General features: G+C 52.4%; 1 protein-coding gene across 1 annotated transcript in view; it reads right to left on the bottom strand.

The window, feature by feature from the left end:
• The window catches only part of DNAI1 (dynein axonemal intermediate chain 1), a 142,126-nt gene that overhangs the window by 57,196 nt on the left and 68,859 nt on the right, over window positions 1-16,071 (bottom strand). Inside the window, exons 17-18 of the mRNA XM_072132714.1 lie at window positions 13,864-13,943; window positions 1,324-1,472 (exon numbers count right to left, since the gene is read on the bottom strand). Of these exons, the coding sequence (XP_071988815.1) occupies window positions 1,324-1,472; window positions 13,864-13,943 (229 nt within the window). The remainder of the gene's footprint in view (window positions 1-1,323; window positions 1,473-13,863; window positions 13,944-16,071) is intronic.

The raw sequence follows: 16,071 nt of genomic DNA, 5'->3' as shown, positions 1-16,071 counted from the left end.
CAGCTGTGTGGGGAGGTCTCCGTCACATTGTAACAGACTACAGCTGTGTGGAGAGGTCTCCGTCGCATTGTAACAGACTACAGCTGTGTGGGGAGGTCTCCATTACATTGTAACAGACTACAGCTGTGTGGGGAGGTCTCCGTCACATTGTAACAGACTACAGCTGTGTGGGGAGGTCTCCGCCGCATTGTAACAGACTACAGCTGTGTGGGGAGGTCTCCGCCGCATTGTAACAGACTACAGCTGTGTGGGGAGGTCTCCGTCGCATTGTAACAGACTACAGCTGTGTGGGGAGGTCTCCGTCGCATTGTAACAGACTACAGCTGTGTGGGGAGGTCTCCGTCGCATTGTAACAGACTACAGCTGTGTGGGGAGGTCTCCGTCGCATTGTAACAGACTACAGCTGTGTGGGGAGGTCTCCGTCGCATTGTAACAGACTACAGCTGTGTGGGGAGGTCTCCGTCGCATTGTAACAGACTACAGCTGTGTGGGGAGGTCTCCGTCGCATTGTAACAGACTACAGCTGTGTGGGGAGGTCTCCGTCACATTGTAACAGACTACAGCTGTGTGGGGAGGTCTCCGTCACATTGTAACAGACTACAGCTGTGTGGGGAGGTCTCCGTCGCATTGTAACAGACTACAGCTGTGTGGGGAGGTCTCCGTCGCATTGTAACAGACTACAGCTGTGTGGGGAGGTCTCCGTCGCATTGTAACAGACTACAGCTGTGTGGGGAGGTCTCCGTCACATTGTAACAGACTACAGCTGTGTGGGGAGGTCTCCGTCACATTGTAACAGACTACAGCTGTGTGGGGAGGTCTCCGTCGCATTGTAACAGACTACAGCTGTGTGGGGAGGTCTCCGTCACATTGTAACAGACTACAGCTGTGTGGGGAGGTCTCCGTCACATTGTAACAGACTACAGCTGTGTGGGGAGGTCTCCGTCACATTGTAACAGACTACAGCTGTGTGGGGAGGTCTCCGTTACATTGTAACAGACTACAGCTGTGTGGGGAGGTCTCCGTTACATTGTAACAGACTACAGCTGTGTGGGGAGGTCTCCGTCACATTGTAACAGACTACAGCTGTGTGGGGAGGTCTCCGTCACATTGTAACAGACTACAGCTGTGTGGGGAGGTCCCCGTTACATTGTAACAAACCCATCACTGCTTGTATCAGCCTTGGGTGTTTCCATTCATGGCCAGCAAGCAGAGATCTTAACAATCCATCCCCCCCGGTGTGCCCCCCACCCCCGGCACATGCCCCCCGTACAGCCCTCTTTATGCCTCTATGACGTTGGGGTATTGGGGGTCCTCAGGACGTACCTCACGCTGTGCTCCCAGATCTTCACCGTCCAGTCGGAGCTGCAGGTGATGAAGACTTTGGGGTGGAATGGATTCCAGCGCACGGTGTCCACCGCCATATTGTGAGCATCGAATGTGTCCAGGAACTGGCTGGAGTACGCCTTGGAGCACTGCGGGGAGAGGTCACATGACAAGTCACGGGGGGCGCACAGACCCCCCATACTGACTGTACATACAGGGGATCAGACTGTGCCAAATAATGCCCATACAATAATACCGCCATACCATGTACTGTACCATACACTAATAATACCGCCATACCATACACTGCACATACACTAATAATACCGCCATACCATACACTGCACATACACTAATAATACCGCCATACCATGTACTGTACCATACACTAATAATACCGCCATACCATACACTGCACATACACTAATAATACCGCCATACCATACACTGCACATACACCAATAATACCGCCATACCATGTACTGTACCATACACTAATAATACCGCCATACCATACACTGCACATACACCAATAATACCGCCATACCATGTACTGTACCATACACTAATAATACCGCCATACCATACACTGCACATACACCAATAATACCGCCATACCATGTACTGTACCATACACTAATAATACCGCCATACCATGTACTGTACCATACACTGCACATACACTAATAATACCGCCATACCATACACTGCACATACACCAATAATACCGCCATACCATGTACTGTACCATACACTGCACATACACTAATAATACCGCCATACCATACACTGCACATACACCAATAATACCGCCATACCATACACTGCACATACACTAATAATACCGCCATACCATGTACTGTACCATACACTAATAATACCGCCATACCATGTACTGTACCATACACTAATAATACCGCCATACCATACACTGCACATACACCAATAATACCGCCATACCATGTACTGTACCATACACTAATAATACCGCCATACCATACACTGCACATACACCAATAATACCGCCATACCATGTACTGTACCATACACTAATAATACCGCCATACCATACACTGCACATACACCAATAATACCGCCATACCATACACTGCACATACACCAATAATACCGCCATACCATTCACTGCACATACACCAATAATACCGCCATACCATGTACTGTACCATACACTAATAATACCGCCATACCATACACTGCACATACACCAATAATACCGCCATACCATGTACTGTACCATACACTAATAATACCGCCATACCATACACTGCACATACACCAATAATACCGCCATACCATGTACTGTACCATACACTAATAATACCGCCATACCATACACTGCACATACACTAATAATACCGCCATACCATACACTGCACATACACCAATAATACCGCCATACCATGTACTGTACCATACACTAATAATACCGCCATACCATACACTGCACATACACTAATAATACCGCCATACCATACACTGCACATACACTAATAATACCGCCATACCATACACTGCACATACACTAATAATACCGCCATACCATACACTGCACATACACCAATAATACCGCCATACCATACACTGCACATACACCAATAATACCGCCATACCATGTACTGTACCATACACTAATAATACCGCCATACCATACACTGCACATACACTAATAATACCGCCATACCATGTACTGTACATATACTAATAATACCGCCATACCATGTACTGTACCATACACTAATAATACCGCCATACCATGTACTGTACCATACACTAATAATACCGCCATACCATACACTGCACATACACTAATAATACCGCCATACCATGTACTGTACATACACTAATACCGCCATACCATACACTGCACATACACTAATAATACCGCCATACCATACACTGCACATATAATAATAGTGCCCCCTCATCCTCTATTGGGGGGCAAATGGCCGGGCACTGATCTAGAGGGGTCCTCCACCTTCACCCCCTCATCCACACTAGGGAGGCACATGGCCTGGCACTGATCTGGAGGGGTCCTCCACCTTCACCCCCTCATCCACACTAGGGAGGCACATGGCCTGGCACTGATCTGGAGGGGTCCTCCGCCTGCACCCCCTCATCCTCTATTGGGGGGCAAATGGCCGGGCACTGATCTAGAGGGGTCCTCCACCTTCACCCCCTCATCCACACTTGGGAGGCACATGGCCGGGCACTGATCTGGACGGGTCCTCCACCTTCACCCCCTCATCCACTATAGGGAGGCACATGGCCGGGCACTGATCTGGAGGGGTCCTTTGCCTGCACCCCCTCATCCACACTAGGGAGGCACATGGCCGGGCACTGATCTGCAGGGGTCCTCCGCCTGCACCCCCTCATCCACACTAGGGAGGCACATGGCCGGGCACTGATCTGCAGGGGTCCTCTGGCTGCACCCCCTCATCCACACTAGGGAGGCACATGGCCGGGCACTGATCTGCAGGGGTCCTCCGCCTGCACCACCTCATCCACTATAGGGGGGCACATGGCCGGGCACTGATCTGCAGGGGTCCTCCGCCTGCACCCCCTGATCCACACTAGGGAGGCACATGGCCGGGCACTGATCTGGAGGGGTCCTCCACCTTCACCCCCTCATCCACACTAGGGAGGCACATGGCCGGGCACTGATCTGCAGGGGTCCTCCGCCTGCACCCCCTCATCCACACTTGGGAGGCACATGGCCGGGCACTGATCTGCAGGGGTCCTCCGCCTGCACCCCCTCATCCACACTAGGGAGGCACATGGCCGGGCACTGATCTGCAGGGGTCCTCCACCTTCACCCCCTCATCCACACTAGGGAGGCACATGGCCGGGCACTGATCTGCAGGGGTCCTCCGCCTGCACCCCCTCATCCACACTTGGGAGGCACATGGCCGGGCACTGATCTGCAGGGGTCCTCCGCCTGCACCCCCTCATCCACACTTGGGAGGCACATGGCCGGGCACTGATCTGCAGGGGTCCTCCACCTTCACCCCCTCATCCACTATAGGGGGGCACATACAGTGGGTTTAGTGGCACTTATTGATCTCTGTCACACCGCCTTGGGTGCAGCCACAAAGGGTCTTAACACCAAAAAGGGCCCCAATAAGAAAATTCGAAAAAAGTTTTTTGTGTATGTGGGCACGCTCAAAAACGGTCTCGGAAGTGAATCACAATATTTCAATATTTAATACCACATTCAAAGTATAGATAAAAAGTATGGATAAAAACATTCACAATGGTCTTGATATAATAACAGATGGTTGAATTACTACATGTACTGGAATTTAATTATTACTCGATAGCTCTGACAAATTTGAAGTGTGTATACACTTATGTGTTTACTGTAAACTTATGTGTTTACTGTGGACTGGTGTGTTCACTGTGAGCTGTAAACTTTTGTGTCCACTGTAAACTTATGTGTTTTACTGTAAACTTATATGTTCGCTGTAAACTTGTGTGTCCACCGTAAACCTATGTGTCTACTGTAAACTTATGTGTTTACTGCAAACTTATGTGCCCACTGTAAACTTATTTGTTTACTGTAAACTTTTGTGTCTACTGTAAACTTTTGTGTTTACTGTAAACTTATATGTTTACTGTGGATATCAGATAAAACAACGTTACACAAAAATCAATTGAACTTGCATATATGAAGAAATATTAAAATGTCCAAAAAGTAAAAGACAAAAAACAATAATCAATAATGAATGTCCAAAGTTGTGAGTCCTAAAAAATAAAAATAAAAAATAAAAAGTAAAAAGTAAAAGTCCAAAATCAAAAAGCGAAATTCAGCTTTGTATAGTAGATTGATATCCAGGAGGTTTTGCTATTTAAACAGGATGCAGGGCCCTACACCTGTAAAGACTCATATATATTTTCGCCTTTTTACGAGATTTAAAATAGAGGTATAGACACTCACGGTTGGTTGGCAACAATGGTTCTGATTGTCCTTAAAATTATGTTGCTGCTCTCGATGTGCCGGGGTGGAGAAAAAAAACAATCCAGATATCCACATATGTTGTGGTTAGCGGCCTCCCACATGTAATGGAGTCTGTGGACGCCGTTTGAAAGCGTGATCTCAAGGCGTTGCGGGATGTTAGTCCACACGCATCCGCTAGACTGAATGGATCCTCCTCCTCCTAATCCAGATCGAGCGACTGAACTGTGTCGCAAATAGTGTGACTGTACTGTGTCACAGATGGTGCCGTGCTACTCACTGGGTGCGGTCGTGCTCGTCAATGGATGTAGTCTTTCAAGTTGAGGCTCCAAGTGGTGCACTTTAGTTTGTAAACTTTCTCAAGTGAGTGTCTTTTCTTTTCTTTTGTAGGTGATATTGTTATTGCAAATGAGTCATAAAATCAGTAGCTAGACGCGTTTCGAAGCGTGATGCTTCTTCCTCAGTAGCTCTATATTTAAAACCTCCATGTTAGAACACTTCCTTAAATACCCCTTCCGGGCTCAAGAATTATCCGGTTTGGATTTTTCGGATTGGGTTAAGTTACAAAGACCTGACCTGGATCAATCTACTTTGATGTGTTTCAATTCTTTTTCGGATAATGCTGCATTGTTTCAATACATTAATTGAAAAGACCATAAGTCATAGACTAAAATTGTAAATATTCATGTTGGACAGACATATTAAATAAAAATGTCACCAAAAATATACACAGAATAATATACAGACACTAATGTAATAGTGTAAAATGGGAGTTTTTTTGGGGAAGAGGATTTTGTAACAATATTGCCCAAATTTCTATTTTGTCGACTAATCGATATAATCTTGTGTCCATAGTTTCAAAATATATGGAAGACACCATTCTCTGTAGGGTATTTTTATATATATATGTTTTTTGTGCACATAGTTCAGTGCAAAAGATACTTATAGATAATGAATAATATATGTATATATATGAAAAACGGTTGGGGGATTTTCATGAGTTTCATAATGGGTGGGGGAAGCTGGAAGGGGCCACATGTGCTGGTATACAGCCCGACTAATGTTGCCTGCGTTACGGCTGCCTCCATCCAATTTATAAAAAACCAAATATTTCAAGTTCTGCATTGAGACCCTTTGGTGCCATCGTGTCGAAGGTGAAAATGAATCTTGATTCCATTCTGGACATTTTAGCGATATAATCTCCACCCCTCCAGTCTTTTTTTACTGATTGTATCGCACAGAATTTTAATTGTGTTGTATCCATGTTGTGGGCTGTTTTGAAGTGTTTTGACAGAGTATGGGTTTCTAAACCTTTCTTAATATTCCTTAAATGTTCAGCGATTCTCTCTTTTAGGGGTCTGATCGTCCTTCCAATATACTGTTTTTGACAAGGGCATATTATCATGTAAATTACTCCACTACTGTTGCAAGTGAGGAGTTCATTAATGTTATGTGTTGATTCATTGCTAGATGAAGTGACCTTTTGAGTGCGTTTCGTAAAAGTGGTTTTCTTACAACAAATACAATCTCCGCATCTAAAAAAGCCTTTTAAATTCAGCCAGGTTTCATTTAAGGTTTTTGATTTGGTCTTGATAGAGGGAGCTATTTGAGAGCCTAAGTTGGGAGCTTTAGTGTAAATAATAGGTGGTTTCTCCGGTAAAAGTGTGTGGAGTGTTCTATCATTCTTCAAAATGTCCCAATGTTGGGTAATGATTTTCTGTAGTTTTTTGTATTGTGTGTTGTATGGAAAAATAATTTTACTTTGATTCTCTCGTGCGGTATCTAGTGGAGTTTCTTGTGAAAGTGGGATTTTTTCTTTGATCAAATCCTCTCTTTTTAATTGTCTCGCTTTTGTTAAAGCAGAGGATAGTATTGTAGTGGTGTAATTCTTTTCTTGAAACTGTACTGTTAACTGGTTAGCTTCTTCCTCAAATTTTTCAGTGGTCGTACAATTTCTCCTTAAGCGTCGATATTGACCAAAAGGTACATTTTCAAGCCATCTAGGAAGATGGCAACTATGTTTAGATATATAACTGTTTTTGGATGTGGGTTTTATGTATGTGCTGCATTCCAACTTGTTATCCACTATATCAATTTGCAAATCTAGAAACTCTACCTTTGTTTTGCTTATATTAGGTGAAAATTTCAAATTGTATGTATTTATGTTCAATGTTGAAATGAAATCATATAACTCTATCTCACTTCTGTCCCAAATCAGGATGATGTCATCTATGTATCGATGCCAGAGCACCAGGCCGTCGCCAAGCCTGCAATCTACAACTTGCTCCTCCCAATAAGCCATGAACAGATTGGCAAAGCTTGGCGCGAACCTGGTGCCCATGGCCGTACCGGATATCTGTAAATAAAAATCCCCTTCAAAGTAAAAATAATTATGTTCTAAGATAAATCGGATACAATCCAATAGAAAATTGATTTGTTCGTCTTTTAGGGAAACTGTTTTTCTCAAATGGTGTTCCACCGCTTCAACACCTGGCCGGGCACTGATCTGCAGGGGTCCTCCGCCTGCACCCCCTCATCCACACTAGGGAGGCACATGGCCGGGCACTGATCTGCAGGGGTCCTCCGCCTGCACCCCCTCATCCACACTAGGGAGGCACATGGCCGGGCACTGATCTGCAGGGGTCCTTTGCCTGCACCCCCTCATCCACACTAGGGAGGCACATGGCCGGGCACTGATCTGCAGGGGTCCTCCGCCTGCACCCCCTCATCCACACTAGGGAGGCACATGGCCGGGCACTGATCTGCAGGGGTCCTCCGCCTGCACCCCCTCATCCACACTAGGGAGGCACATGGCCGGGCACTGATCTGGAGGGGTCCTCCGCCTGCACCCCCTCATCCACACTAGGGAGGCACATGGCCGGGCACTGATCTGGAGGGGCCTCCACCTTCACCCCCTCATCCACACTAGGGAGGCACATGGCCTGGCACTGATCTGGAGGGGTCCTCCACCTTCACCCCCTCATCCACACTAGGGAGGCACATGGCCGGGCACTGATCTGGAGGGGTCCTCCGCCTGCACCCCCTCATCCACACTAGGGAGGCACATGGCCGGGCACTGATCTGCAGGGGTCCTCCACCTTCACCCCCTCATCCACACTAGGGGGGCACATGGCCGGGCACTGATCTGGAGGGGTCCTCCGCCTGCACCCCCTCATCCACACTAGGGAGGCACATGGCCGGGCACTGATCTGGAGGGGTCCTCCACCTTCACCCCCTCATCCACACTAGGGGGGCACATGGCCGGGCACTGATCTGGAGGGGTCCTCCACCTTCACCCCCTCATCCACACTAGGGGGGCACATGGCCGGGCACTGATCTGGAGGGGTCCTCCGCCTGCACCCCCTCATCCACACTAGGGAGGCACATGGCCTGGCACTGATCTGGAGGGGTCCTCCACCTTCACCCCCTCATCCACTATAGGGGGGCACATGGCCGGGCACTGATCTGCAGGGGTCCTCCGCCTGCACCCCCTGATCCACACTAGGGAGGCACATGGCCGGGCACTGATCTGCAGGGGTCCTCCGCCTGCACCCCCTCATCCACACTAGGGAGGCACATGGCCGGGCACTGATCTGCAGGGGTCCTCCGCCTGCACCCCCTCATCCACACTAGGGAGGCACATGGCCGGGCACTGATCTGCAGGGGTCCTCCGCCTGCACCCCCTCATCCACACTAGGGAGGCACATGGCCGGGCACTGATCTGGAGGGGTCCTCCGCCTGCACCCCCTCATCCACACTAGGGAGGCACATGGCCGGGCACTGATCTGCAGGGGTCCTTTGCCTGCACCCCCTCATCCACACTAGGGAGGCACATGGCCGGGCACTGATCTGGAGGGGTCCTCCGCCTGCACCCCCTCATCCACACTAGGGAGGCACATGGCCGGGCACTGATCTGGAGGGGTCCTTTGCCTGCACCCCCTCATCCACACTAGGGAGGCACATGGCCGGGCACTGATCTGGAGGGGCCTCCACCTTCACCCCCTCATCCACACTAGGGAGGCACATGGCCTGGCACTGATCTGGAGGGGTCCTCCGCCTGCACCCCCTCATCCACTATATGGGGGCACATGGCCGGGCACTGATCTGGAGGGGTCCTCCACCTTCACCCCCTCATCCACACTAGGGAGGCACATGGCCTGGCACTGATCTGGAGGGGTCCTCCACCTTCACCCCCTCATCCACTATAGGGGGGCACATGGCCGGGCACTGATCTGCAGGGGTCCTCCGCCTGCACCCCCTGATCCACACTAGGGAGGCACATGGCCGGGCACTGATCTGCAGGGGTCCTCCACCTTCACCCCCTCATCCACACTAGGGAGGCACATGGCCGGGCACTGATCTGCAGGGGTCCTCCGCCTGCACCCCCTCATCCACACTAGGGAGGCACATGGCCGGGCACTGATCTGGAGGGGTCCTCTGGCTGCACCCCCTCATCCACTATTGAGGGGCACATGGCCGGGCACTGATCTGGAGGGGTCCTCTGGCTGCACCCCCTCATCCACTATTGAGGGGCACACGGCCGGGCACTGATCTGGAGGGGTCCTCTGGCTGCACCCCCTCATCCACTATTGAGGGGCACACGGCCGGGCACTGATCTGGAGGGGCCTCCACCTTCACCCCCTCATCCACACTAGGGAGGCACATGGCCTGGCACTGATCTGGAGGGGTCCTCCGCCTGCACCCCCTCATCCACTATATGGGGGCACATGGCCGGGCACTGATCTGGAGGGGTCCTCCACCTTCACCCCCTCATCCACACTAGGGAGGCACATGGCCTGGCACTGATCTGGAGGGGTCCTCCACCTTCACCCCCTCATCCACTATAGGGGGGCACATGGCCGGGCACTGATCTGCAGGGGTCCTCCGCCTGCACCCCCTGATCCACACTTGGGAGGCACATGGCCGGGCACTGATCTGCAGGGGTCCTCCACCTTCACCCCCTCATCCACACTAGGGAGGCACATGGCCGGGCACTGATCTGCAGGGGTCCTTTGCCTGCACCCCCTCATCCACACTAGGGAGGCACATGGCCGGGCACTGATCTGGAGGGGTCCTCTGGCTGCACCCCCTCATCCACTATTGAGGGGCACACGGCCGGGCACTGATCTGGAGGGGTCCTCTGGCTGCACCCCCTCATCCACTATTGAGGGGCACACGGCCGGGCACTGATCTGGAGGGGTCCTCTGGCTGCACCCCCTCATCCACACTAGGGAGGCACATGGCCGGGCACTGATCTGCAGGGGTCCTCCGCCTGCACCCCCTCATCCACACTAGGGAGGCACATGGCCGGGCACTGATCTGCAGGGGTCATCCGCCTGCACCCCCTCATCCACACTAGGGAGGCACATGGCCGGGCACTGATCTGCAGGGGTCCTCCGCCTGCACCCCCTCATCCACACTAGGGAGGCACATGGCCGGGCACTGATCTGGAGGGGTCCTTTGCCTGCACCCCCTCATCCACACTAGGGAGGCACATGGCCGGGCACTGATCTGCAGGGGTCCTCCGCCTGCACCCCCTCATCCACACTAGGGAGGCACATGGCCGGGCACTGATCTGCAGGGGTCCTCCACCTTCACCCCCTCATCCACACTAGGGAGGCACATGGCCGGGCACTGATCTGCAGGGGTCCTCCGCCTGCACCCCCTCATCCACACTAGGGAGGCACATGGCCGGGCACTGATCTGCAGGGGTCCTCCGCCTGCACCCCCTCATCCACACTAGGGAGGCACATGGCCGGGCACTGATCTGCAGGGGTCCTCCACCTTCACCCCCTCATCCACACTAGGGAGGCACATGGCCGGGCACTGATCTGCAGGGGTCCTCCGCCTGCACCCCCTCATCCACACTAGGGAGGCACATGGCCGGGCACTGATCTGCAGGGGTCCTCCGCCTGCACCCCCTCATCCACACTAGGGAGGCACATGGCCGGGCACTGATCTGGAGGGGTCCTCCACCTTCACCCCCTCATCCACACTAGGGAGGCACATGGCCGGGCACTGATCTGGAGGGGTCCTTTGCCTGCACCCCCTCATCCACACTAGGGAGGCACATGGCCGGGCACTGATCTGCAGGGGTCCTCCGCCTTCACCCCCTCATCCACACTAGGGAGGCACATGGCCGGGCACTGATCTGGAGGGGTCCTTTGCCTGCACCCCCTCATCCACACTAGGGAGGCACATGGCCGGGCACTGATCTGCAGGGGTCCTTTGCCTGCACCCCCTCATCCACACTAGGGAGGCACATGGCCTGGCACTGATCTGGAGGGGTCCTCCGCCTGCACCCCCTCATCCACACTAGGGAGGCACATGGCCTGGCACTGATCTGGAGGGGTCCTCCACCTTCACCCCCTCATCCACTATATGGGGGCACATGGCCGGGCACTGATCTGCAGGGGTCCTCCACCTTCACCCCCTCATCCACACTAGGGAGGCACATGGCCGGGCACTGATCTGCAGGGGTCCTCCGCCTGCACCCCCTCATCCACACTAGGGAGGCACATGGCCGGGCACTGATCTGGAGGGGTCCTTTGCCTGCACCCCCTCATCCACACTAGGGAGGCACATGGCCGGGCACTGATCTGGAGGGGTCCTCCACCTTCACCCCCTCATCCACACTAGGGGGGCACATGGCCGGGCACTGATCTGCAGGGGTCCTCCGCCTGCACCCCCTGATCCACACTAGGGAGGCACATGGCCGGGCACTGATCTGCAGGGGTCCTCCGCCTGCACCCCCTCATCCACACTAGGGAGGCACATGGCCTGGCACTGATCTGGAGGGGTCCTCCGCCTGCACCCCCTCATCCACACTAGGGAGGCACATGGCCGGGCACTGATCTGGAGGGGTCCTTTGCCTGCACCCCCTCATCCACACTAGGGAGGCACATGGCCTGGCACTGATCTGGAGGGGTCCTCCACCTTCACCCCCTCATCCACACTAGGGAGGCACATGGCCGGGCACTGATCTGCAGGGGTCCTTTGCCTGCACCCCCTCATCCACACTAGGGAGGCACATGGCCGGGCACTGATCTGCAGGGGTCCTCCGCCTGCACCCCCTCATCCACACTAGGGAGGCACATGGCCGGGCACTGATCTGCAGGGGTCCTCCACCTGCACCCCCTCATCCACACTAGGAGGCACATGGCCGGGCACTGATCTGCAGGGGTCCTCCGCCTGCACCCCCTCATCCACACTAGGGAGGCACATGGCCGGGCACTGATCTGCAGGGGTCCTCCGCCTGCACCCCCTCATCCACACTAGGGAGGCACATGGCCGGGCACTGATCTGCAGGGGTCCTCCGCCTGCACCCCCTCATCCACACTAGGGAGGCACATGGCCGGGCACTGATCTGCAGGGGTCCTCCACCTTCACCCCCTCATCCACACTAGGGAGGCACATGGCCGGGCACTGATCTGCAGGGGTCCTCCACCTTCACCCCCTCATCCACACTAGGGAGGCACATGGCCGGGCACTGATCTGGAGGGGTCCTCCGCCTGCACCCCCTCATCCACACTAGGGAGGCACATGGCCGGGCACTGATCTGGAGGGGTCCTCCACCTTCACCCCCTCATCCACACTAGGGAGGCACATGGCCGGGCACTGATCTGCAGGGGTCCTCCACCTTCACCCCCTCATCCACACTAGGGAGGCACATGGCCGGGCACTGATCTGCAGGGGTCCTCCGCCTGCACCCCCTCATCCACACTAGGGAGGCACATGGCCGGGCACTGATCTGCAGGGGTCCTTTGCCTGCACCCCCTCATCCACACTAGGGAGGCACATGGCCTGGCACTGATCTGGAGGGGTCCTCCGCCTGCACCCCCTCATCCACACTAGGGAGGCACATGGCCGGGCACTGATCTGGAGGGGTCCTCCGCCTGCACCCCCTCATCCACACTAGGGAGGCACATGGCCGGGCACTGATCTGCAGGGGTCCTCCGCCTGCACCCCCTCATCCACACTAGGGAGGCACATGGCCGGGCACTGATCTGGAGGGGTCCTCCGCCTGCACCCCCTCATCCACACTAGGGAGGCACATGGCCGGGCACTGATCTGCCCTGTCATGTTGTTCCCACTGTGACGGCCCCAGAGCGCCCCCTGCAGATTATCTGAGACTCCGCAATTTACAGGAAGGTTTCTGCATCACAACCAAATCCAATTACACGGATAGAGGGGGATTACCGCGCCGCCGATGAGGGGCCGCTAAGTGGGATTAGGAAAAGGGAGACATTTTCTCAAGATCAAAGACATTCTTACATCTAAAGCTGCAATACCAAACGCTGACAATATGTCCTGCATTATGGGGACTGATGGGTCCTCCTAGTGAGTCTCCGAGGAGGACCCAGACCCTCCAACATTAATATAAGGGTGTAGTGGTGCAGGGAAGTCAAAAAGACAAGCGGCGCCCCCCCAGTGCGGAGGTTGTGTGTGGTACTGCAGCTCATCGCCACTACAGGAAAAGGGAATGAACTGCAGTACCGGAGGTGACCTGTACGTAGCGGGGGCGCACAAAAACGCCATAGGATCAGCTCCCTCCTTTAGCCTCTGACCTTATGGATCTTTCCCTCCTCGGTGCCGACCAAAAAGAGATAATCGATCTGTCTGTGGAAATCGAAGGACGTGCCGCTCCCTGCAGGACACAAACATCTCAGTATATAACGTGCCGCACACAGTGTCAGTATATAATGTGCCGTACACAGTGTCAGTATATAACGTGCCGCACACAGTGTCAGTATATAACGTGCCGCACACAGTGTCAGTATATAACGTGCCGCACACAGTGTCAGTATATAACGTGCCGCACACAGTGTCAGTGTATAACGTGCCGCACACAGTGTCAGTATATAACGTGCCGTACACAGTGTCAGTATATAACGTGCCGTACACAGTGTCAGTATATAACGTGCCGTACACAGTGTCAGTATATAATGTGCTGTACACAGTGTCAGTATATAACGTGCCGCACACAGTGTCAGTATATAACGTGCCGTACACAGTGTCAGTATATAATGTGCTGTACACAGTGTCAGTATATAATGTGCCGCACACAGTGTCAGTGTATAATGTGCCGTACACAGTGTCAGTATATAACGTGCCGCACACAGTGTCAGTATATAACGTGCCGCACACAGTGTCAGTATATAACGTGCCGTACACAGTGTCAGTATATAACGTGCCGCACACAGTGTCAGTGTATAACGTGCCGCACACAGTGTCAGTATATAACGTGCCGTACACAGTGTCAGTATATAACGTGCCGCACTCAGTGTCAGTATATAACATGCCGTACACAGTGTCAGTATATAACGTGCCGTACACAGTGTCAGTATATAATGTGCCGTACACAGTGTCAGTATATAATGTGCCGTACACAGTGTCAGTATATAATGTGCCGTACACAGTGTCAGTATATAATGTGCCGTACACAGTGTCAGTATATAACGTGCCGTACACAGTGTCAGTATATAACGTGCCGTACACAGTGTCAGTATATAATGTGCCGCACACAGTGTCAGTGTATAACGTGCCGTACACAGTGTCAGTATATAACGTGCCGTACACAGTGTCAGTATATAACGTGCCGCACTCAGTGTCAGTGTATAACGTGCTGTACACAGTGTCAGTATATAACGTGCCGTACACAGTGTCAGTATATAATGTGCCGCACACAGTGTCAGTATATAACGTGCCGTACACAGTGTCAGTATATAATGTGCCGCACACAGTGTCAGTGTATAACGTGCCGTACACAGTGTCAGTATATAATGTGCCGCACACAGCGTCAGTATATAACGTGCTGTACACAGTGTCAGTATATAACGTGCCGTACACAGTGTCAGTATATAACGTGCCGTACACAGTGTCAGTATATAATGTGCCGTACACAGTGTCAGTATATAACGTGCCGCACACAGTGTCAGTGTATAACGTGCCGTACACGGTGTCAGTGTATAACGTGCCGCACACAGTGTCAGTGTATAATGTGCTGTACACAGTGTCAGTATATAACGTGCCGCACACAGTGTCAGTATATAACGTGCCGTACACAGTGTCAGTATATAATGTGCCGCACACAGTGTCAGTGTATAATGTGCCGTACACAGTGTCAGTATATAACGTGCCGCACACAGTGTCAGTGTATAATGTGCCGTACACAGTGTCAGTATATAACGTGCCGTACACAGTGTCAGTATATAACGTGCCGTACACAGTGTCAGTATATAACATGCCGTACACAGTGTCAGTATATAACATGCTGTACACAGTGTCAGTATATAACGTGCTGTACACAGTGTCAGTATATAACGTGCCGTACACAGTGTCAGTATATAACATGCCGTACACAGTGTCAGTATATAACGTGCCGTACACAGTGTCAGTATATAACATGCCGTACACAGTGTCAGTATATAACGTGCCGTACACAGTGTCAGTATATAACGTGCCGTACACAGTGTCAGTATATAACGTGCCGTACACAGTGTCAGTATATAACGTGCCGCACACAGTGTCAGTATATAACGTGCCGTACACAGTGTCAGTATATAACGTGCCGCACACAGTGTCAGTATATAACGTGCCGCACACAGTGTCAGTATATAACGTGCCGTACACAGTGTCAGTGTATAACGTGCCGCACACAGTGTCAGTATATAACGTGCCGTACATAGTGTCAGTATATAACGTGCCGCACACAGTGTCAGTATATAACGTGCTGTACACAGTGTCAGTATATAACGTGCTGCACACAGTGTCAG

Source organism: Engystomops pustulosus, chromosome 1 (genome assembly GCF_040894005.1).
Source record: "Engystomops pustulosus chromosome 1, aEngPut4.maternal, whole genome shotgun sequence".
NCBI lineage: Eukaryota > Metazoa > Chordata > Amphibia > Anura > Leptodactylidae > Engystomops > Engystomops pustulosus.
This window is presented reverse-complemented; position numbering and strand designations above follow the sequence as displayed.